This window comes from Dendropsophus ebraccatus, chromosome 13, assembly GCF_027789765.1.
Source record: "Dendropsophus ebraccatus isolate aDenEbr1 chromosome 13, aDenEbr1.pat, whole genome shotgun sequence".
Taxonomy (NCBI): Eukaryota; Metazoa; Chordata; class Amphibia; order Anura; family Hylidae; genus Dendropsophus; species Dendropsophus ebraccatus.
In genome coordinates this window covers 53,529,995-53,554,334 of record NC_091466.1, presented here as the reverse complement: position 1 = coordinate 53,554,334, position 24,340 = coordinate 53,529,995, and the positions used below count along the sequence as shown (strand labels likewise).

Here is a 24,340-nt window from a genome sequence, read left to right as displayed (position 1 = left end):
TTCACATATACCGCAATTGCAGCGGATTTCATGCTGCAAGATCCGCAGCTATGCGGTACAGTTATTCCCTATCGTCGCTGTATTTTCGCAGCAGATTTTCAATCCACTGCAAGAATGCAGCCTCTGGCTCTTATTAGCTAATAGTCTGCCGCAAGTCGGGTGCTTGAAGAGGATCATACATTACCTGCCCACACTCCAGCTCCCGCATAACTGCACACAACAGCAGATTTCACTGCAGATCTTGCAGCGCGAAATCCGCTGTGAATGCAGTACGCGTGAACGCACCCTAAGAGCATATCCAACAAGCAGCAAACATATAAATAAAAAAATTTAAAAAGTCAACCTGTGACGTGCCATCCCTTCCTAGGAACATCAACTGCACCCTGAAGGAATGAGTGGGAAGATACATCTGTCGTCTGTATCCCCAAACCACCTGTTTAATCATGTAGCAGAGCATTACCCAGGCATCTGACTACAGCGGGAAAGCTACAGGGTCACAAGAGGACCCCGGAACCTGGACTGAGAGAAGTAACATGTTATACAAAAGGGGTTATCCCGCAAAAATAGTTTTTCCTTCAAATCAACTGGTGTCAGAAAGTGCTAGAGATTAGTAATTTACTCCTACCAAAAATATCTGAAGTCTTCCTATACTTATCAGCTGCTGTACACCCAGCAGGAAGCAGTGTATTCTCTCCAGTCTGACACACTCTGATGCCACCTCTGTCCAAGTCAGGAACTGTCCAGAGCAGCAGAAAATCCCCATAGAAAAACTTTCCTGCTCTCCAGACTAGAAAGAATACACCACTCCCTGCAGCACATACAGCAGCTGATAAGTATTGGAAGACTAGATATTTTTTTTTTTTTTTTTTTTTTATAGAAGTAAATTACAAATCTCTGGCACCAGTGGGATCGGGCAGTGGGAGAAGGCTGTGTCACACAGGGGGATCTGCCCCTCCCCTTCCAGGCAGTTAACCTCATAGGCACTGCGATCACTGCAGTGTCTATGGGGCAGCCGGAGGGAGTTCCGCTCCCTCCGACCCCCTTTTAACCCACCCCCACCCCCGGAGCCATGCGAGGGGGGGGGGGGGGTGTTACCATAGCAACCCAGACGCTGTCTGGACTGCTATGGGTGAGAACAATCAGGCCCCTGCACTGAGGCAGGGGCCTGATCATATGAATGAGCTGTCAGCTTCTGACAGCTCATTCATTCTATAATACATTACAGCACTGTGTTATAGAGGTTTACTGTAAAGTGAAAGTTAAACACACATAATTACACACAAAGAAATAAACAAATAAGATAAATAAATTAAATAAAAAAATAAATAAATAAATATACACATTCCCCACCCCCCCTTTATAAATGATCCACTATAAATAAGATACACATATTTAGTATCGCCGCGTCCGTAATGACCCCGTCTATTAACTCATTACATTTATTATCCCGCCCTATTAACGCCGTAAAAAATAAATAAATAAAAAACTAACCAAAATGAAATTTTTTTGTTAATCCCGCCCCCTAAAAATATAGATAAAAGCTATCAAAACGTCACATGTACCCAAAAGGTGTACAACTAAAAATGTCAGCTTATGCTGCAAAAAAAAAAAAAAAATCCCTCGCATAGCTCCATTGGCGAAAAAATAAGAATATTACTGCTCTTACAATATGCAAGACACAAAACATCTTTTATAGTATAAATGCCATAAACTATAACAAAAGCTATATAAAATGGAAATCGCTGTAATCGCACCGCCCTGACGAATAAAGATAACATGTCATATGTGATGTATAGTAAACAACGTACAAAAAAAGATTTTAATAAATGCTGCTAAATTGTGTTTTTATTTATACCACCTCATAAAAAATTTAATAAAAAATGATTAGAGTGTCACATGTCCCCCAGAATGGCACCAATGGAATCGTCAACTCGTCTTACACAAATATTTTGGCACAGCAAGGCCTCCGTGACATGGTATAATAGCTGAAAATAACCTGAAATAAAAAAGGCCACAAAATTCACCAGGTCTCTGTCTGCGGGCCTGTGGTTGAGTCAGGTGACGCACTGAGGCCACATATGGGGGATTTCTAGAAAGATTGGAATATGGAGAATATATATTGAGTTCCATTTCTCAGTTAGTATTTGCTGTGTTAGAGGAAAAAATGGATTAAAATCTGCCAAAAAAAAGAAAATTTCTCCTCTAACTTGCTTAAATTTCAGCGAAACACCTAAAGGGTTAATAAACTTATGAAATGTTACTTTGAATACTTTAAAGGACAACTCCGGCGGGACCCCCCCCCCCCAAAAAAAAACACAGACACACACAGACACCATACTCACCATCCCTCCGGTGACGATCGCCACTCCATTCGCCCGCCGTCCGCCTCACCGTCACCTGCGTCCAGCGATGTCTCTTGCTTCCGGGTCCATGAGAGAGAAAAGGCTGCCAGTGCGCTTGCGCACCGGCAGCCTTTTCATTGGCTGGAGCGCATCACATGGCTTCCAGCAAGCTCAGCCAATCAGGGCTGAGCAAGCTGGAAGCCATGTGATGCGCTCCAGCCAATGAAAATGCTGCTGGTGCGCATGTGCACCAGCAGCCTTTTCTCTCCCATTCACTCTCAATGAAGATGCCGAAGAGGAAGAAGACCCGGACCGCCCCCCAGCTCTGACGTCACCCGTCACCAGATGCCGCCCGGGAGAAGAGGACCATGACGACCGTAATAGGTAATGTATACATTCTTTAACTTCCGGGGTCCAGACCGGGTATTTAACCACATTACAAAGTTATATAACTTTGTAATGTGTGTTAAATAAGCCAAAAAATTTTTCCGCCGGAGTTGTCCTTTAAGGGATGCAGTTTTTACAGTGGAGGAATTTATGGAAGTAACTAACATACAGGCCTCACAAATCCACTTAACTGGTCCCTAATAAAATCAGAATTTAAAATTTTCCTGAAAATTTGAAAAATCGCAGTAAAATATCTAAGCCCTCTAACATCCTAACAAGAAAAAGGACGTTCACCAAATGACGTCACCATAAAGCAGACATCTTGTAGATGTTGCAGTAGTAATTAGTTCATGTGGCATGACTAGCTTTCTTAGAACAAGAGAATTTTGAGTAAAGAAATGTAAATTTTTCAAGTTTTTGTGCAAATGTGTTTTTTACAAAAAACTACTGAATGTACCAACCAAAGTATACCACAAACATAAAGAGGAATATGTCACGAAAAAAACAATCTCAGAATAACCGCGATAATTAAAAGCATCGCAGAGTTATCACTACAGAAAGAGAGACAGGTCAGATTTAAAAAATAGTCCCTGGGCATTAAGGCCAAAACAGGCTGCGGAGGCAAGGGGTTAAGAGTAGCTCATCATGTCGACCACTTTGTGTTTTTTTTCTACAGAAACCCAAGTTCATGTAGTAATAAAGCTGGATCCCCTGTGAATGCCCCTGATAATTATGCCCGGGCAGCACAGTGGCTCAGTGGTTAGCGTTAGGGCTGGGGTCCTGGGTTTACATTTTACCAAAAACATCTGCAGGGAGTTTCTATGTTCTCCCTGTGTTTGCGTGGCTCTTCTATTACAGCAGGACACCAGGGACAGGCTGGATCACACTATTACAGTAGGACACCAAGGACAGGCTGGATCACACTATTACAGTAGGACACCAAGGACAGGCTGGTCACACTATTACAGTAGGACACCAGGGACAGGATGGATCACACTATTACAGTAGGACACCAGGGACAGGTTGGATCACATTATTACAGTAGGACACCAGGGACAGGTTGGATCACATTATTACAGTAGGACACCAGGGACAGGATGGATCACATTATTACAGTAGGACACCAAGGACAGGCTGGATCACACCATTACAGCAGGACACCAGGGACAGGCTGGATCACACTATTACAGTAGGACACCAGGGACAGGATGGATCACACTATTACAGCGGGACATCGGGGACAGGCTGGATCACACTATTACAGCAGGACACCAGGGACAGGTTGGATCACACTATTACAGCAGGACATCAGGGACAGGCTGGATCACACTATTACAGCAGGAGACCAGGGACAGGATGGATCACACTATTACAGTAGGACACCGGGGACAGGCTGGATCACACTATTTCAACAGAACATCAGGTACAGGCTGGCCAGACGGCTGTAGGAAGGCGCATGTGCCTCTTACTAAATCTGGCTGGGAAAGACAGACGGTGCTCAATTAAAGACTAGTACGCTAGTCTTGTTAAATCTACCCCCAGGTATAATATATGAAAATAAGCAACTGATAATGACAAACACAAATTTAGAACCTATTTCAGGGTTTCTTAAAAAAAAAAAAAAAAGACTTTATGATCAGTCCATGAACTTCGCCCAATATACAGAGTGTGTTTTACAAGCTCAACATAGCAGTGTGTAAGTGGCCTAACAACATGGAAATATAAAACAGATTATAGGGAAGGGAGACACCTAGTGGCCTATAGATTATAGTAGATAGTCAAATAGAAGGAAATGGTTTTAAATGACTGTAACCATTTATAGGGGTTATGTTGTGTTAGAAACTATTATATAATGCTGCCCTGTTGAAAAAACCTAATAAATATGCTTACCTCACTGCGCTCCCCAAGTGTCCTGTTGCAGCATCTCCTGAGTCCCTGCTGACTGCAGCTGCCGCCACATCCAAGGTGACCTTGTCTTAGGAGTGATAGTTTGCTCAGCCAATCACTGGCCGTGGCACTGTCCTATCTCAGTCAGTGATTGACTGGCAGACTGTCACTCCCGAGATCAATTCCCCTTGGTAGTGGCTGCAATCAGCGGGAGCCACCAGAGATGCTGCAACAGGTTCTAATGCGGAATAACCCCTTTAAGAACTCATTTTAGGATATGTATAATGTAGTGTCTAGTGCAGGCCTTTGTAAGGCCCCATATTGCCACCATAAAACCATAGGTTCTAAAGATTGCCAAGCCAGGTTTACATGCAAAGGGAACACAATTATGGCATGAAAAAAAATAATTATCTTTCAGTGTACATCAGAGCACTGTGTGAGAAATAGTCCTGCCATATGCCTCTGAGGCTTGTCACTCTACAGACAATCCTTCTTACCGACTTCCATTATTTATTATTAATTATTTTGAGAAATACTTATGTATCGTGTTCCGCAAAAAAAATCTTTTTTACACCAGCCATGGTTTTTTTTAAAAAGTGGGCAGGACTTGGAGGGCAAAACATGGCCTCCTGGCACAGGAGCCGGCATAAGCTGTATCTAATATCTTCATTAACTCTTTGTTGGTTCACTCTGAGAGACTTGGACATCAATGGATGCACCAAAATTATTAAAGGAGTTATCCAGGCTGAAAAAAACATAGCAGCTTTCCTCCAGAAACAGCACCTCTTCTGTGCTCAGTTTGGATGTGTTTTTGTAGCTGAATTCCATTGAAATGAATGACGCTCAGTTGTAATACCACACACAACCCCAAGAGTAGTCCCATCTGCACAACTTATGCCCTATTCACAGTATCCATTGGATGGGGCAAAACTAACATCCCAGGGGGTCTGATCCCTGGGGCCCCCTCCAAAGAACAGGGACCCTGAAATCTGAGCCATTCATTCTTTACGAAGCCGCTGCATATGTCTATCTCCAGCAGCTCCACAGAGAATAAATGGAGTGGCGGCCCACAAGCAGGGTTTTTTTTTCGGTGTCCCCATACTTGAGATCGCAGGGAACACTGGCGGCCAGATACTCCACAATCTCTTAGTTGTGCCCTATCCTGTGAATAGGGCATAACTTCTCTAGATGGACATAACCCTTTTACAGAATTAAGCCTTTTAAAGGGGGTATTCTAAGCTATATTATGCTTCTAAAAATGTGCTCAGCCTGTTGCATAATTTAGTGGGAAGAAAAAAACCCTCCATTCTTATGTTTTACACTTCTGCCACTGTATTGCCAGAGCTAGTCCCATTGGGGTGTTCACGTGCACTGTCCATTGCTGATGACAGGCCCAGCAAAAAGTATACGTGCACACTGCAAACAGAAAAAACAATGTGCTACAGGACTGGCTGCGGAAGAATGGCGTCAGCGAGGAAGTTATGTAGGTATGTACAAAGTTAAAAGTTATGCAAGAGGCTGAGCATTTTTTTAGAAAAAAAAAAAAATTTGAAATACCACCTTAATAAATTAAAGAAGAAGTCCAGCCACAGTGAATTAAAGGAAAAGTCCGGGGGGGGGGGGGGGGGGGGGGGGAATTGATTACAAGTATGAAATTACCTCTCTTCGTACCCATGGTGAGCGGTGGGACCGGCTCCGTGACCCCTGCCAGAAGGCATCTTCCTCCAAGAAGTTATGAAGTCACAACTCAGGGGGAAAGGACAGTACCGGCTGATGGACTAGCCGCTCAGCCAATCAGGCTGGCTGAGCGGCTAGTCCATGAGCTGGGTCATGACGTGTCAGCGTCAGAGATCCCTTAGGCCGGCAGGGGTCCTGAGGCCAGTCCTGCCACTCTCCGCGGGCAGGGGGAGAAGTAAGGTAGTACATGTCATCAGTTTAACCCCTGCCGGATTTTATAAATCGCCAGACTTCTCCTTTAAGAGTGGAGTACTGCCCACAGAACAGCTAAAGGCCAGTATGTAATATGATGGTCTTCTCATCCTTGGTGTATAGTGTTTCCTGGTGTGAACATTACCAGTAGATAGGTTACACATAGGTCCAGATATATAGAATGTGTCCGATGTTTCCCTTACAGATACTCTAGCAGCCACCTGCAGCTTGCATTCTGCTGTTATTGGTTACTATCTGGGACAAATAAATCAGACGCACAGATAAATCCGGTCCATGGTATTAGGTAGGATTGTAGATGTAAAATCAGATCTTTGCAGCCTTTCATGTATCAGACTGGAAACCAGGTGTCTCAGCTCTTACAGAACTAGCTAGATTTATGCAGGAGGGTTGCCATTCACTGACAGCAAGCAGCAACATACTAGAACAAGTATATTGGACCATGTCATAAGCTTTTATGTATAATGAGATACTACAGTGGCCTTCTCTGTTGGAAAACTACAACTCCCAGCATGCCCTGGCACTGTTTGCCTGCTAGGTGTTGCAAAGAGCCACAGCTTGGGGGGACACAGCACTACAGGGTCACTCATACTGACATGCACCTGCAGAAATCCTGAAAACTCTATTGTTAGGGTATGATAGTATGAGGCACTACTCACCAGCATGGGCACTCCATACCGCAGCGTTGGGTTATTTTTACATGATATCCATAACTTTTGAAGCATTTTGCACCGATTTCCTTTCACCTTGGGGGAAGTATTTGCCTGCTGCACACAGTCCAGCTTCCGGCTGCCATTCGGCAAGCTTAGGGACCTGACGACGTCGTCATACGGTCACGTGACGGTATCAAGTCATGTGACTTGTAGCTCAAATTCTATGGCGCGCTGGAGGAACCGAGGGGAGTGATGGTGTTTACATGGGACTGTATGTTAGAGAGGGGAGTGAGGTTATTTACATGGGACTGTATATTAGAGAGGGGAGTGAGGTTATTTACATGGGACTGTATGCTGGAGGAGCCGAGGAGAGTGATGGTGTTTACATAAGACTGTATGTTAGAGAGGGGAGTGAGGTTATTTACATGGGACTGTATGCTGGAGGAGCTGAGGGGAGTGAGGTTATTTACATGGGACTGTATGTTAGAGAGGGGAGTGAGGTTATTTACATGGGACTGTATGCTGGAGGAGCTGAGGGGAGTGAGGTTATTTACATGGGACTGTATGTTAGAGAGGGGAGTGAGGTTATTTACATGGGACTGTGTGTTAGAGTGTGGGGGTGAGATTATTTACAAGGGACTGTATGTTAGAGGGGAGTGAGGTTATTTACATGGGACTGTATGCTGGAGGAGCCGAGGAGAGTGATGGTGTTTACATGGGACTGTATGTTAGAGAGGGGAGTGAGGTTATTTACATGGGACTGTATGTTAGAGAGGGGAGTGAGGTTATTTACATGGGACTGTATGTTAGAGAGGGGAGTGAGGTTATTTACATGGGACTGTATGTTACAGAGGGGAGTGAGGTTATTTACATGGGACTGTACGTTGGAGGTCCTCTTGTGACCCTGTAGCTTTCCCGCTGTAGTCAGATGCCTGTAGTCAGTAATGCTGTTGCTCACTCATCCATCTTTTTGCAGGGTTCTGCTACATTATTGAAGAGGTGGTTTGTGGATACAGACGATAGGTGTCTTCCTACTCTTTCCTTCAGGGTGCAGCTGATGTTCTTAGGAAGGGATGGCACCTCAGTGGATGATTTATAAAAAAAAATAAACATTGTCATTTATTGTCTATAGGAGTGTCTGAGAAAGCTGAGCACTGTACCTGGCCATTTCTGGTGGTCCCATAGACTCTGCATTCTCACACTTATCTCTTTAATTTAAGTTGCAATACCCCTTTAATAAGGTGGAACAAATTTGCCTATTTAAAATATTAGAAAAATTTACCACTAGTAATTTTCTCCATGTTGGCAATGTTTGGTGCTCGGGATATGTCTGCGGTGACGTCAGTGCATATGGTCATAACTCAGGAATCCTATGGTGAGACACATAGCAGAGGGTCACAAGCTGTATGTGGCTCCTGACAGCCTTAGTTGGATACCACTGCACTATGGGCACTGTAAGGTTAAGCCTAAAAATTATATGAATGCACAGGGGGGATGCACATAGAAGACCTCCTACACTATATGGAGACACAGAAGTTGTCTATAATATATATATATATAGGAGCACATATATACGGCGCTTGTCTACCATATGGAACACAGAGAGGCCTGACTACTATTTGGAGACACATACAGTATTAGACTTAGCTGCTTATATGGGAACTCAGAGATAGCGCTGTTACTGTGTGAAGCAATACTATTTCTGGCCCAAACACCATTAAAATATTAACCGAGGTGCCTGCAAGTAAAAAAAAAATGTTATATTTATTTAGCAAAAAAAAAAAAAGAAAATTGGCATTTAAATCGAGAATCGTTCATAATGTTTTTAAAAAAAGAGATTTTGTTTTTTGGCTAAATGTAACCCTTTAAGCTCTGACATCCCATACACATGGCAAACCCATGCACTCACAGTCTGAACAGCCTCTTAGATGGGCCTGAGTTTGCGCCATGTTTCCTCAAGTGTTGTTTCAAGGTCAGCCTTATTCTTCAAGGTTGTAGGAAGTATAAAAATGAAAGATCCAATTTATTCATCGTGGAATAATCAGTTAGCCAGCTGTTCCTCAGACTGACGTGCAATATCCTAATACTACCAGGAGGTGGTGCTGTTTGTCCTCAAAAGGAAGGGGAGTAGCTGAGAAAAAAAGTATTCTGCAGGTGTCCTAGAAATGGGATTCTTTTTAATACTTGTAACTTTACTGTAGAGGATTGGAAAAGCATCCCCCAGTCTCTGGTGACAGAAGGCACAAATATCTGTTTTCTGAACGCCATAGGTGTTAGAAAAAATATATTTTTTTTTTTTGTCAGATTTCTTTCATGGAAACATTACTATAGCATTGAGGATTCTTTCTCAGCATAAGCTTAAGGGTGCCTTCACACCTACCGACTCGCAGCGTTAATAACTCTGCAAGTCGGCTAGGTCCTGGCAGATCACTGTCAGTACATACACGCAGCGGTCTGAACGACCGCTGCGTGTATGTAAATCTTCCGGCCGCTTAACCCCCTCTGATGCCGGCCGGCCGCCTCCTGCTCCAGCTCTGTATACATACCTCCTCGCTGCGCGCGGTCCTGGCGTCCTGCTCTCGCGCCCCGCCCAATCAGTGTGTTGCCCAGCCGCACTGATTGGCCGGGCGGGAGAGCAGGACACCGGGACCCCGTGGAGCGAGGAGAAGTAATGTATACAGAGCGGGAGGCGGGCAGCATCAGAAGGGGTAAGCGGCCGGCAGATTTACATACACGCAGCGGTCGTTCAGACCACTGCGTGTATGTAATGACAGTGATCTGCCAGGACCTAGCCGAGTCGGTAGGTGTGAAGGCACCCTTAAAGTGAATGTACCATCAGACCCTGGCTGAAGCACTGGAGGCGGGCCGACCCACCCACAGTGGGAGAAAAAAACCTCACCCCTCTATGACGCGGCTCCATTAGAATCAATGGAGACGTATCATAGAGGGGCGGGGGGTTCCTCACACTGAGGTGGGTCGGCCCGCCTCCAGTGTTTCAGCCCAGGCCTGATGGTACATTCACTTGGGGGCTGCGTGTACACTACGTATATTTCAGTCAGTATATGTATATTTCAGTCAGTATTGCAACCAAAACCAGGAGTGGATTAAAAACACAGAAAGGCTATGTTCACACAATGTTGAAATTGAGTGGATGGCCGCCATTTAATGGCAAATATTTGCTGTTATTTTAAAACAACGGCTGTTATATTGAAATAATGGCAGTTATTTACTGTTATATGGCGGACATCCACTCAATTTCAACATTGTGTGAACAGATCCTTTCTGTGTTTTTAATCCACTCCTGGTTTTGGTTGCAATATGAGGACCACAATACTGACTGAAATATACGTAGTGTGAACCCAGCCTAAAGGAGAAGTCTGGCCTCAGCTAACTTCTCACAGGTAGCAGGGGAGAGAGTAACCATAAAACTCTGCTTACCTTTCCCCATGCCTGTGATGCGCCATCTGACCAACCCAGGGACCCCCACTGGAGGGCATATTCCCCCCGAGTCGTGATGATGTCACAACTTGGGTGAAAATGCTCATCCCAGCTGATAGACAATCAGTGACTGGAGCAGCGTCCTGCCCCAGTCACTGAGCGGCCAGTCAATCAGCCGAGTTGTGACGTCTGCAGCTCTAGAGCAGTGATCCAGTGCTGAAGAGGTTGGAGTTAGTGCCCTTTGTTATTTCCCCCCGTGTTTTAAAAAAAAAAAAAACACCAGAGGCCGGACTTCTCCTTTTACTTTAACTTTTTTCCCCTTGAATTTTTTGCAATACTTGTTTTAACCTTACTATAGAAAATTAAATCTAGGTCAAGGAGAGGGAGTTGAGATACTTGGCTTTGTGATATTCTCTGTGCTGTATCCCTTTGGCTCTGCGCACGTTCCTGTCAGGTACTAAGTGTATGTCTGAGTCATCGTGGATACAGAGGAACAGCTGTAACATTACAATGCATCACAGGCTCCCTGCATCAGACTGGGGCACGTCTGTAGCACAATGTCTCCAGCAGTCCCACAATGCACCTTTCATATCCTACTATAGAAGACTATGGTAATGTTGTTCCTCTATCTCAGTCACGTATGTGTTATATTATTACCCATTGCAGTTAACTGCAACTTCTGGTAGCTGTACAGTTATGTTGTTTTTTTTTTTATTGCACAGGGCAGGTCATAGGGCTCATTGGGTTGCTGACATATATGGATCAGCTAATGCTTCTGTCCAGTCCAGCTGGGATCTAGAAAAAGATACACACACAGATATATATATATATATATATATATATATATATATACACACTCACCGGCCACTTTATTAGGTACACCTGTCCAACTGCTTGTTACCACTTAATTTCTAATCAGCCAATCACATAGCGGCAACTCAGTGCATTTAGGCATGTAGACATGGTCAAGACAATCTCCTGCAGTTCAAACCGAGCATCAGTATGGGGAAGAAAGGTGATTTGAGTGCCTTTGAACGTGGCATGGTTGTTGGTGCCAGAAGGGATGGTCTGAGTATTTCAGAAACTGCTGATCTACTGGGATTTTCACGCACAACCATCTCTAGGGTTTAAAGAGAATAGTCCGCAAAAGAAAAAACATCCAGTGAGCGGCAGTTCTGTGGGCGGAAATGCCTTGTTGATGTCAGAGGAGAATGGGCAGACTGGTTCGAGCTGATAGAAAGGCAACAGTGACCCAAATAGCCAACCGTTACAACCAAGGTAGGCAGAAGAGCATCTCTGAACGCACAGTACTTCGAACTTTGAGGCAGATGGGCTACCGCAGCAGGAGACCACACCGGGTGCCACTCCTTTCAGCTAAGAACAGGAAACTGAGGCTACAATTTGCACAAGCTCATCGAAATTGGACAGTAGAAGATTGGAAAAACGTTGCCTGGTCGATTTCTGCTTGAACATGACAATGAGTTCACTGTACTCCAATGGCCTCCACAGTCACCAGATCTCAATCCAATAGAGCATCTTTGGGATGTGGTGGAACGGGAGATTGGCATCATGGATGTGCAGCCGACAAATCTGCGGCAACTGTGTGATGCCATCATGTCAATATGGACCAAAATCTCTGAGGAAGCTTCCAGCACCTTGTTGAATCTATGCCAGGAAGAATTGAGGCAGTTCTGAAGGCAAAAGGGGGTCCAACCCGTTACTAGCATGGTGTACCTAATAAAGTGGCCGGTGAGTGTATATATATATATATATATATATATATATATATATATAATTATCAAGAGTTAGTTACATTTTGGTACATGGTGGAGATGTTACAGTGTGGGCAGGTTCAATACAGAACTGCCCTATAGTTTGTGAATGGTAGTGACAGGCCTATACTACTTGAATGACATCATTAAAGGGGTACTCCGGGCCGGGGGGTATTTTGGTAGATCGCCGGGGAGGGGGTGGTAATTGAAGCCGAAGGTCACTGAATGGCAGAGCTGCCTTGAGATCCGGGCACCGGCGCTGGAACAGAGGAGGTAAGTGACCTCCGGCTTCAATTTCCACCCCCTCCCCGGCGATCCTCCAAAATACCCCCTGGCCTGGAGTACCCCTTTAATCCAGTCATTGTGCCTCCTCATCTTCATGGATGACAATGCTACAGCTCATAGAGGTCCCATTATTAGGGAACGGCTGCTGGAGACTGGTGTACCTCAAATGAAGCAGCCTGCACTTTCCTCAGACCAGAATCCCATAGAAAACAGCATTAGAAAAAAAATCTGATTCTGCACAAAATAAAACATTGAAAAATAGGTAAAACAGCTTAAAGGGGTAGTGTGGCACTAAACAATTATTCACAAAATAACACACATTACAAAGTTATACAACTTTTTCATGTATGTTATGTTAGTGAATGGCTCCCTTCCCCGTGTTCCCTTCCCACCCACGCTAGACCTGGAAGTGTGATGCACTATACTCACCTGATTCGTGTCGACCCCCGTCCGCCATCTTGTGACAATGATGTCATCTTCGAGCGGCGGGCCGAACCGCTCCATCCGTCCCTCGTGCCGCCCCCCCTCTGCGCGTCATAACTGTGCTCAGCCACGATTGGCTGAGCACAGTTATGCTCAGCCAATCGCGACTGAGCAGCTGATGACGCGACAGAGGGGGCCGGTACGAGGGATGGATGGAGCGGTTCACCCGGCTGCCCGAAGATGACATCATTGTCACAAGATGGCAAACGGGGGTCGACACGAATCAGGTGAGTATAGTGCATCACACTTCAGGTCTATCGTCGGGGTGGGGGGGAAACACGGGGAAGGGGGCCATTCACTAACATAACATACATGAAAAAGTTGTATAACTTTGTAATGTGTGTTATTTTGTGAATAATTGTTTAGTGACGCACTACCCCTTTAAAGGGAGCCTTTAGCATTGAAAATGCAATTAGATCTCCAGATTCCATGTAAGGGTATGTTCACACTGAGCAAATGGGGGAGGGCGGAATTCTGCGGCGGAACTCTCCATGCTTACACACCTCGGATCTCCTCCGCTCAAAGAATTGGCATGTCAATTCTTTTAGCGGAGAGTGGAGGTGCACGAGCCCTCCCTTAGAGATGCTGTCTGACACTGAAGCAGGCAGGATTCTGCGATAGAGAGTTGCGTCGTGGAATTCCACCCCCTTTGCTCAGTGTGAACATACCCTTATAAAGCAGAAGGAGCTGAGCAGATTGACATATCATGTTAGAAAAGTTCCAGTATAACTTTGTTGCAGCACAGTGTTCTGTGTTTCGGGTCATTTTCCCACCCTGCAGACAAGTTTCATACAACATATAGGGAGCACTAGACATACATTTTGCGTTAGGTATAATATCCATTACTACTCTTTATACATCACCAGTAAAGAATAACCCAGCTATGCACTGATGCAGCCTGCTTTTCTGATATCCATTGATTGTGTCATGGTGCTTACATTAGTTGTCACTCTCTCTTGTATAAAGACATAACTAGTAATAACCATAACTAACAAGCATAAGGTAGGATAATATAATAGGTGTGGATGTGAGTGAAAAGCTCAATGAATTACACTTCTATAAATGATGGACGTATATAAATAATGCAACTAAGTAACCACCGGAAGGAAAACAACCGAGACTCTTCCCGTCCTATGTAAATATTTCATACAAAGAGAAGACAAGGCACTACTTGAGAAAATAAAGTAAGTTATTAGTGTAGGGTGCTCAACCCAATATGACATAAAGCATACAACACCGCAAAGAGAAAGGAAGCATGTCATATAGGAATAGGTGGCACATCCACAGTAAGAAGCTATATCCTCAAAATGTAAACAATGAATCTTTATTAATACATCAGACTACAAGTGCAGGACATACACAATAAAATCATTTAAAAACACAAAAAAAAAACAAGCAAAGCACCATGTCTGTCAAGGGTCCCTTGAGAAAGTCTTGTGGTAGACAGAATGCATGGGGTTTCCTGGACCCCGACATGGATTCCCTCCTATGGTGATATTAATCCTTTTTCTTTGGTCTATGTTTGATCTTATTTGCCTTCTATCACTTGAGTATAGGCCTAGGAACATATACGCATAACTACTCATTTATATATACTTTTGTTGTAACTATATTGTTTGGGCCATTAGGAGATGTGTTACATTGGTACCTATCGGTATGTCCTGGTACCGTGTTTATCAGACACAGTCCTTTGCTAGTTTTTTTTGTGTTTTTAAATGATTTTACTGTGTATGTCCTGCACTTGTAGTCTGATGTATTAATAAAGATTCATTGTTTACATTTTGAGGATATAGCTTCTTACTGTGGATGTGCCACCTATTCCTATATGACATGCTTCCTTTCTCTTTCCCGTCCTATGTAAATATGAATGTATTGATCAGTGTTGCCTGGAGATGCGGGTATAATTTGCAGCCCAGTATCGGCCTATAATAAGAGCGGCAGGCCAGATAGTTCATTCTCTTCAGCTCTTACACTGATGTTTCCTTGCTGCTTGGAACGCCGGCCTGCCAGATCACCTTGTCATTTAGTAATGTGCATAGTGCAGTCACATCTCCTTTTCAGAAGATGATCTAAACAAGCCTACTTGGATCAGCTGATCGCTGCCCATCGGATAAAGATAACAATTTGTGAGGCACTTTCTTGTTCTCACGTGACCAGGGCCATATTAACAGTATTATGGGCCCCTGGGCAGAGCTGTGAACTGGCCCCGAGGCCTGGACTTTCCCACCAGGGACTTCTGTTTGGCCCAGGACTAGAGTGGGACTGAGGCGCCAGCATCACTTACAGCACCTTGCAGTCATGTGGCCCTTTGAAGCGACTCTGTACCCACAATTTGTCCCCCCCAAAACGCTCCAAGATCTGCCCTGGGGTCCATTCGGCAGGTGATGCAGTTATTGTCCTAAAAAAACACTTAAACTTGCAGCCCTGTGCCCAACGGCCGGGGCTTAGATTGTGTATGCATTAGGCTGGCACACCTTCTCTGCCCCTCCTACACACTGTCCTTATCATTAGGAAAGCTCCAGCCAGGTATTCTCCTATTCATCACCTGTGTGAGCACAGCACATGGGCTGGATCATTAAGGCACCTTTGCAGTGTTCACAGCAGAGGAATTGGAAAGAGGGTGGGGAGGAGGGACGGAGGGGTGGTGCAAAGTTAGGGCACAGATACTCCAAGCCACGGCCAGGGACAGGGCTGCAAGTTCAAAAGTTGTTTTTTAGGATGCAATGCATGTCAGCTGGAGGTGTAAAAACACAACCTGTAACATTAGCTCATTGAAAGCTCGTACTAGGCTTATACATAATGAATGTATATTCTATTGATTGACATCTTATCCAGAATTGACTTTTAGGCTTAGTTCACACAACGTATTTATTCAATTAATAATGCCCGTTGTTGCAGATTGCAACAACGTTCGTTATTAATTGAATAAATACATTGCGTTGACTTATATGGAAGCCTGGCCAGAGTTTATGCACATAGTATACTCTCCGTTTGGGATTCCTTGTGGCCGCACTATATAGGTCCAGTCTCCTCCAGGCTATATTAAAAGTCATCATGAGGAGTCATAGGTTTTGATCACATTATAAATAGCTGGCTTACTAGCCCTGGATAGTAAATGTGCCACATGACGGAAAGTTCTTGAACCATACAATGCTCTGTATGATCATCTATGTTAAAGAGGGCAGAGTGTTTTGTATCTGATTGGTGGCTGCTGTGCTGCTGAGTACAGTGACATCACTTCACATGAGAATATGTTTGTACACTAACTTGTCAGCACCAGTGCAGAGATTCCAGTGGTGTGGTCCTTTTTCAAAACGCTTCCCAGTTCCCACGATCAGTGCCGGTTTGTTTATAAGCCAAAAGGGCTTTTCCATGCAGTGGAGTCAGGCCTGGCACCCCCAGTGTAACCATATCCCCTCCCCTGTCGGTGCCCAGGGATGGCCTCTCTGGAAGTGTTATGCCCAGGGACGGCCTCTCTGAAAGCGTCGGTGCCCAAGGACGGCCTCTCTGAAAGCATCGGTGCCCAAGGACGGCCTCTCTGGAAGTGTCAGTGCTCAGGGAGGGACAATCTAATAGTGTCGTTGCTCAGGGCAGCCCCTTTGGAAGTGTCAGTGCCCAGGGACGGCCTCTCTGGAAGCGTCGGTGCCCAGGGACTGCCTCTCTGGAAGTGTCGGTGCCCAGGGACGGCCTCTCTGGAAGTGTCGGTGCTCAGGGAGGGACAATCTAGTAGTGTCGGTGCCCAGGGACGGCCCCTTTGGAAATGTCAGTGTCCAGGGACAGCCTCTCTGGAAGTGTCGGTGCCCAGCGACGGCCTCTCTGGAAGTGTCGGTGCCCAGGGACGGCCTCTCTGGAAGTGTCGGTGCTCAGGGAGGGACAATCTAGTAGTGTCGGTGCCCAGGGACGGCCCCTTTGGAAATGTCAGTGTCCAGGGACGGCCTCTGTGAAAGTGTCGGTGCCCAGGGACGGCCTCTCTGGAGGTGTCGGTGCCCAGGGACGGCCCCTTTGGAAGTGTCGTGTCCAGGGACGGCCTCTCTGGAAGTGTCGTGCCCAGGGACGGCCTCTCTGAAAGCGTCGGTGCCCAAGGACGGCCTCTCTGGAAGTGTCGGTGCTCAGGGAGGGACAATCTAGTAGTGTCGTTGCTCAGGGCAGCCCCTTTGGAAGTGTCAGTGTCCAGGGACGGCCTCTCTGGAAGAGTCAGTGTCCAGGGACGGCCTCTCTGGAAGTGTTGGTGCTTAGGAAGGGACAATCTAGTAGTGTCGGTGCCACGGGACGGCCCCTTTGGAAGTGTCAGTGTCCAGGGATGGCCTCTCTGTAAGTGTCGGTGCTCAGGGAGGGACAATCTAGTAGTGTAGGTGCCCAGGGACGGCCCTATTGGAAGTGTCCAGGGACGGCCTCTCTGGAAGTGTTGGTGCCCAGGGACGGCCTCTCTGAAGGTGTTGGTGCCCAGGGACGGCCCCTTTGGAAGTGTCGTGTCCAGAGACGGCCGCTCTGGGAGTGTCGGTGCCCAGGGACGGCCTCTGGAAGCATCGGTGCCCAGGGACGGCCTCTCTGGAAGCATGATTCTCAATTCTGCCTGTCACAGAGTCCGAACGCTGACGCTCCCAGAGAGGTGGAATTATAGCTGACTCCAGCGCGCTATTGGTGACTAGTTTGGTGCTGAGGACCGCCCACATGACTAGTTGAGGGTAATTTGCATACAGCGCAGGACTTCGTTTTCAGGGGATATGTGCAAAGCTCATAGGTGTGAGTTATAAGTTTGGAGTGATTAGTTTCCTTTAAGGTGGGACCATTGCAGCTAGCCATGCCAAATATAATTTAAAAAAAATCTACTAAAATGGTGTCACTATGGGTAGGTCCCCCTTCATTACTGAACTGTCCAAAATGGACATTGGCAACTCCATTCTAGCCACCTAGTGAACAGTAGACAAGTGGAATTGATGGTTAGGGGGCCAGCCATAAGTTCTATATGGTCGACGGAAGTGACGCACATTTACTTCCGCCCTTCTACAACGCCTCATTGATCTGCCCTCAACCATCATGGCCGCCGAGCGACTCTGGCACCACGTGACACGACCCGCCTCCTGTAAGCGGTGGTCGCTGCCGTCTAGCCGCTGTCACTCTAGGACCGCCCCTTTGTCACGTGACGCGGCCGCCATCACTCCTCCCCCCCTTTCCCTGTTCATCGGTTCTAGCCCGTCCTCCCCTGCCTGGCAGTGACCGTCTGAGCCATGATGGTGAGTAGCAGGGAGGGCGAGAGAAAGATGCCGCTAGCCGGGGCCCTAAAGCTGTCGGTGGTCGGTAACGTTGCGCCTCTGCTTGTGTTTGTTTTGCAGCAGGAAGGCCTGGATGACGGACCCGACTTCCTGTCAGAGGAGGACAGAGCGGTGAGTGACCACCTCCCCCATGGATGGCACCTCACAGATGCTGCCAGGCTGTGGTGGGCAGCACACATCTGTATGAGGCAGTGTTCACACCTGTGCTGTCTATTGCATTAATATTGGAGCTGAGTGCAGTGATCACCTGACCACCACTATGACAAGTGTCCAAGAGGTGGGCTCTTCTTATATATTAATTTTTTTCTGCTCCGCCTCTCTTTTGTGATTTACAGCTCAGGCAGTGTCCTGATTGGATGCTACAATTGTCAATCATATCTGAAAGGCGGGGCCAGGGAAGCCTGTAATGCAGAAAGTAAGACACTGCTTACACCACAGCTGCAGGAAGGATTGCTGAGGAGGCGGGGCTCCCCTGTGAGTGGGGGTGCCGGAGTCAGGGGGTTAGGTTGGTGGGGCATATAGGGGGTTAAATTGCCTGGATATGGGTAATGTACTTGGTGATCAGCTGTTTGGAAAAGCTACAGGGCTCCTTCGAGGAAGGGGGGGTGATGTGTGTCTTAAAGGGGTTATCCAGCGCTACAAAAACATGGCCACTTTCCCCCTACTGTTGTCCCCAGATTGGGTGGGGTTTGAAACTCAGTTCCATTGAAGTAAATGGAGCTTAATTGTAAACCGTACCTGAACTGGAGACGAGAGGGGGGAGTGGCCATGTTTTTGTAGCGCTGGATAACCCCTTTAAGTATTTTCAGTTACAGGCCAATTTGTACCTTCAAATGCCCCAGTCTAAGTAGCGGTGGTGCACAGTGCGGCAGTCTTGTCCTTTAGTACATTACTCCGATCCCGGCCATTTAACCCCCTAGATGCCACGATCAATTCCATTGGCCGCCTCAAAGTTATTGCCTTCTGCCAGCCCATCGGAATCTCCATGATGGGTTTGCAGTTTGCCGCGGCCTGCCATATGTGTAACCCCACTAGTCCTGCCAGCGGCTGGATCTGACAGTAGGATAACAGGTATGATAACAAAGAGACCACACGTTCATGTCCTCATGTGTGTCCCATCTCAGCTCATATAGTTACACTTATAGGATTCGCCAAGCTAAATAGATTTGGAAATACATTCATTTATTAAAGTGGATGTACCATCAGGCCCGTGCTGAAGCACTGGAGGTGGGAGGAAACCCCTGGCCCTCTATGATGCGGCTTCATTGATTCTAATGGAGCAGTGTCATAGAAGGGAGGGGGTTCCTCCCACTGGGGGAGGGTCGGCCCGCCTCCAGTGCTTCAGCCCGGGCCTGATGGTACATCCACTTTAAAGGGAACCTGCCACCCACGACACGGGCGCAGAGCCCCCCTACCCCCCCGGTGCAGCCCCGGATACTTACCCTTTCTTGCAAGTCCCGCTCCTGGATCCGGTCCTGGGGCGGTGATATCGGCGCTCGAAGCTGAGCACGCGCTGTATGCTAATCAGCAGAGATGAGTCCGATGCCCATAGAGAATGAATGGAGCCGTCATTCTCTATGGGCACCGGACTCCTCTCTGCAGCGCTCGCGCACAGCTTCCGACGGGGGTATCTTTGTGCCGGGGCCAGTTCCAGGAGCTGGACTTGCAGGAAAGCGTAAGTTTCCAGGGCTGCACTGGGGGGTCGGGCAGGCTCTGCGCCCGCATCCCGGGTGTCAGGTTCCCTTTAAACTCCTCCCCTTCTCCTCATATGCTGCTCTTTCCTCCCATAGTTGACAGCTTGTTGTTTAGTTACTGACCACCACTCTGCTCTAAAAGCAGTGGTCTGGCTGGTGTGTATATGAATATAGTATACTGATTTAAATATATTGAACATATACACTATCTTTGTGTGTGTGTGTGTGTGTGTGTATATATATATATATATAATTTATTACTGATCACTGTGAACGACTGATCGATCAGTACTCCAGTAAAAAATCTTTTTCTTTCAAATCAACTGGTGTCAGAAAGTTATATAGATTTGTAATTTACTTCTATTTAAAAATCTCAAGTCTTCCAGTACTTATCAGCTGCTGTATGTACTGCAGGAAGTGGTGATTTCTTTTCAGTCTGACAGTGCTCTCTGCTGCCACCTCTGTCCATATCAGGAACTGTCCAGAGCAGTAGCAAATCCCCATAGAAAACCTCTCCTGCTCTGGACAGTTCCTGTCTCGGACAGAGGTGGCAGCAGAGAGCACTGTGTCAGACTTGAAAGAAAGCAACATTTCCTGCAGGACATACAACAGCTGATAAGTACCAGAAGACTTGAGGTTTTTAAATAGAAGTAAATCACAAATCTATGTAACTTTCTGAAACCAGTTGATTTGAAAGAAAAAGATTTTTGCCGGAGTACCCCTTCAACAATGATTTTGAGTGTAAATGAATTTTCGTTTGTCATTTGATCATTGTGCGTTTCTTCCAGAGACAGCACCACTCTTGTCTCCAGCTTGGACTGGGTTTTGCTGCTCAGTTCCATTGAAGTGAATGGAGCCTAATTGCAAACCGCACCTAAACTGGAGACAAGAGTTGTGTTGTCTCTGAAAGAAAGTGGCCATGTTTTTGTAGCGCTGGATAACCCCTTCAGGGTACAAACCCACACAACGTATACACAGCAGATACGCAACAAATACGCAGCAGATTTGTTGGTACAGATTTGATGCTGTGTTCAGTTATTTAGATCTAATCTGCTGCGTGTTTGCTGCGTATTTGCTGCGTATCGCAGCAGTAAATACGCTGCTTATACGGTGTGTGGGTTTATACCCTTACGGAGCGTTCACACCTACAGGATCCGCAGCAGATCTGGAGCAGATCCGTAGCAGTTTTGATGCTGAGTTCAGATATTTAAATGAAATCTGCTGCTAATCTGCTGCGGATCCGCTGCGGAAAATCAGCTGCGGATCCGGTAAGTGTGAACGTACCCTTAGGGAACAAACACACACACCGTATACGCAGCAGATCTGCAGCAGATTTGATGGTGCAGATTTGATGCTGTGTTCAGTTATTTAGATCTAATCTGCTGCATATTTGTTGCGTATTTGCTGCATATCACAGCAGTAAATACGCTGCGTATACGGTGTGTTTATACCTTTAAGATTAAACACTCTACTAGATAAGTGATGTGGAGACCCCTGCAGCTTGGAAGACAGGGACTCAAGTCTTGATTTTGATAGGGGATACGGATTTTAGCTTGAAAGACCCCTTTAATAAAGTTTAGAGGGGACCCCTGACCTTTGTCTTCTGTCTTCTGTCTTCTACAATCCCTGCAGTATCAGGAAGCAGCAGACAGTAGTATTCCTGACCTGTGTGCTTCTCACATGGCTCCTTGCACGCTTGGAATGCTTTTCTTGCTGCATCTCTTAGTACTGGCTGTTAATAAGTTATTCTTTTAGAGGAAAATGTGTAGGTTTGGCCCATTCTGTAGAGAAGCTTTATGGCTGGGGAATGGTGATTATTAGGGGATTAGCCATGAGTGCAGTACACAGCTGTCTGATCAGTAGTAGTGCCCATGTCTGAGTGCTGCTCCATTCATACGGGACAAAGGACCCCTGTTCACATGATCGGAGATGAGTGTCCTTCATGGGGGAAAAATGTAACACATCCACCAGAGCTGGTTCTTTCTCATGAGTGGAACAATGGCAGAAATATTTGCAAAAATTCTGCGTAATGTGAATGCACCCGATGGTCACTTGTGATTCCTAACATATTTGTAAATCAATTTATTTACCAAAAATGATTTCTTACCCTAGGTGCATTACTTCCCTGCAATCTGCTGTCCACTGCTTGTTGTTAAGGGGATTTTGTCTCTAGTAAAGGAGAGACTAAGATGAGCATAGGAAGAGGAGGTAGGGCCAAGATAGTGTTATGTAGGGGAAAATATCTGGACTGTGAGCATGCACACTTAGGGTCCCATTCCACCGGCCGAGCAGGGCCTGATCAACGATGTAAACCGGCGCTCATTTACTGGGCCTATTCCACAGCCCGACAATTGTTTAGCGAGGGCTGCAAGGACATTGTTACCGATGTCCTTGCAGCCCTTGTTTCATGCATTACCTATCCAGGCACCCAGGACCACTCAGCCAATCACTGTCCGCGGTGGTCCCGGCCAGTGATTGGCTGAGCGGTCTGTCAGCTCAGACAGGCCGCCCTGAAGCTGCTGCGGCGCTGGACCGGGAGAAGAAGACCTGCGCCTGGACAGGTAATGTATGATGTTTTGAAATTGTCAGTCGCCCGCCACGCACCGCTATTCCACGTAGCGATACGCGGGTGACGACCGATGATTTTAGGTTTGAACCTAAATCAACGATCAGCCGATGACACAATCATCGGCTAATCGTTCTCTCTATTCCACGGAGCGATAATCGGCCGAATCGGCCTCTAAGGGCACTATTAAACGGGGCGATTATTGTGTGAAAAATCGTTATATCATTCGAATTTAAACGATAATCGTTGTGTGTAATTGCAGGATACGATCAAAAAATCGTTCGTATGTCGTTGATTTAGATCTGAACCTTAAAATTATCATTAATCGTTCGCTGTAATTCCACATTCGTTCGCTCAAGTTCCGCATTTTTTCACTAATTGTTCAGTGTAATTGCACATTGTTCATTGTTTTCCTGGGATCAGAAGGAATAAACGGTCATAGTAAGGATCGTAACTAATGAACATCGTTCTGTGTAATATGGTGAACGATTTCAGATTAACGATAAACAATCTCGTTTGCAATTGTTTATCGTTAGTCATTAATCGTCAAAAATCGCTCTGTGTAATAGGACCCTTAGCCTGTTATTCTCCTTCAGAAGATCCACACTGTCCCTAAAAGGTAAATCAACACTTATCTGATCACACATGATGTTCTGGGCATCTGGGCCTGTTATGTATCCTGCCATTATAAGAAGCAGTTTACTGCTTACACCAGGGCTGCTTTTTTCATGCATTGCTTTCTCTTTAGTTTGTCCTCAGCAGCAGCAGCAGTAGTTCACTGCTTAGATCAGAGCTTCTTATATCATTCAACCCTTGCCTTGCTATGATGTTGCTGCTGTTTTCTCTTACATTGTACCTTGCAAAGTCAGTGCATCAATAAACCCATTACTCTCCCCAATGCCATCTATTGTACTATACAGTAAATCAACTCCCAGCACAGTGCTAGGCTGTTTAGTCCTATGGCATAGCAGAGATGAGTAGGTGCTGTCTGGTGATTGGCCAGGGAAATAAGAGAAAGGAGATCCAGGTCTTCTGAATTGGGGAGAATAGAAAAGAGCAGTGCACCATGGAGGGGGCTCTTTGGAGGTCAGTAGTGACAATAATATCGCATTGTCACCACCCTAAAGGGTTTATATAGCGTTATTATTTTTAAAGTGCATTTAGAAGTCTGGAGTTACCTGTATGGTTTGGTTGTCAGATCAGTTCTCAGAAACCTCCTGGAGGTGACCTACCTTACCGCATGTTTTCTAGTGATATGCTTTTTCTTTTCCTCCTAAAGCCACGGGCCATTAATGTAGATCTGCAGCCGGATGCCACTCTGCAAGTCGATATATCTGATGCATTAAGTGAGAGAGACAAAGTGAAATTTACTGTGCATACAAAGGTGAGTGCTGCTAGCAAATGAAATCAACCTGTCACATACTCTCTAACTAATGAATAGGTGTTCTTCATAGTACATCCTATATGGTTTCTTTTTGGTTGATGTTTCTCTCAGACTTAAAAAAAACTTTTAATATGTCAAAAGTTTTGATCGGTCAGGGTCTGGATGTTCACACTCCACCGACTGTTAGGCCCCCTTCACGTGTCCATACCCTTCAGGATTTTTCAGATTC

At 46.0% G+C, this 24,340-nt stretch overlaps 2 protein-coding genes across 2 annotated transcripts in view; one reads left to right on the top strand and one right to left on the bottom strand.

Moving 5' to 3' along the window:
- Positions 1-7,379, bottom strand: part of COX16 (cytochrome c oxidase assembly factor COX16) — a 66,724-nt gene extending 59,345 nt beyond the window's left edge. The window contains exon 1 of the mRNA XM_069950272.1: positions 7,223-7,379. Coding sequence (XP_069806373.1) covers positions 7,223-7,288 — 66 coding nt within the window. The 5' untranslated portion in view covers positions 7,289-7,379. The remainder of the gene's footprint in view (positions 1-7,222) is intronic.
- Positions 7,380-18,299: 10,920 nt separating this feature from the next.
- SNX6 (sorting nexin 6) overlaps positions 18,300-24,340 on the top strand; it is a 29,172-nt gene continuing 23,131 nt past the window's right edge. Inside the window, exons 1-3 of the mRNA XM_069950893.1 lie at positions 18,300-18,428; positions 18,528-18,578; positions 24,007-24,111. Of these exons, the coding sequence (XP_069806994.1) occupies positions 18,423-18,428; positions 18,528-18,578; positions 24,007-24,111 (162 nt within the window). The 5' untranslated portion in view covers positions 18,300-18,422. The remainder of the gene's footprint in view (positions 18,429-18,527; positions 18,579-24,006; positions 24,112-24,340) is intronic.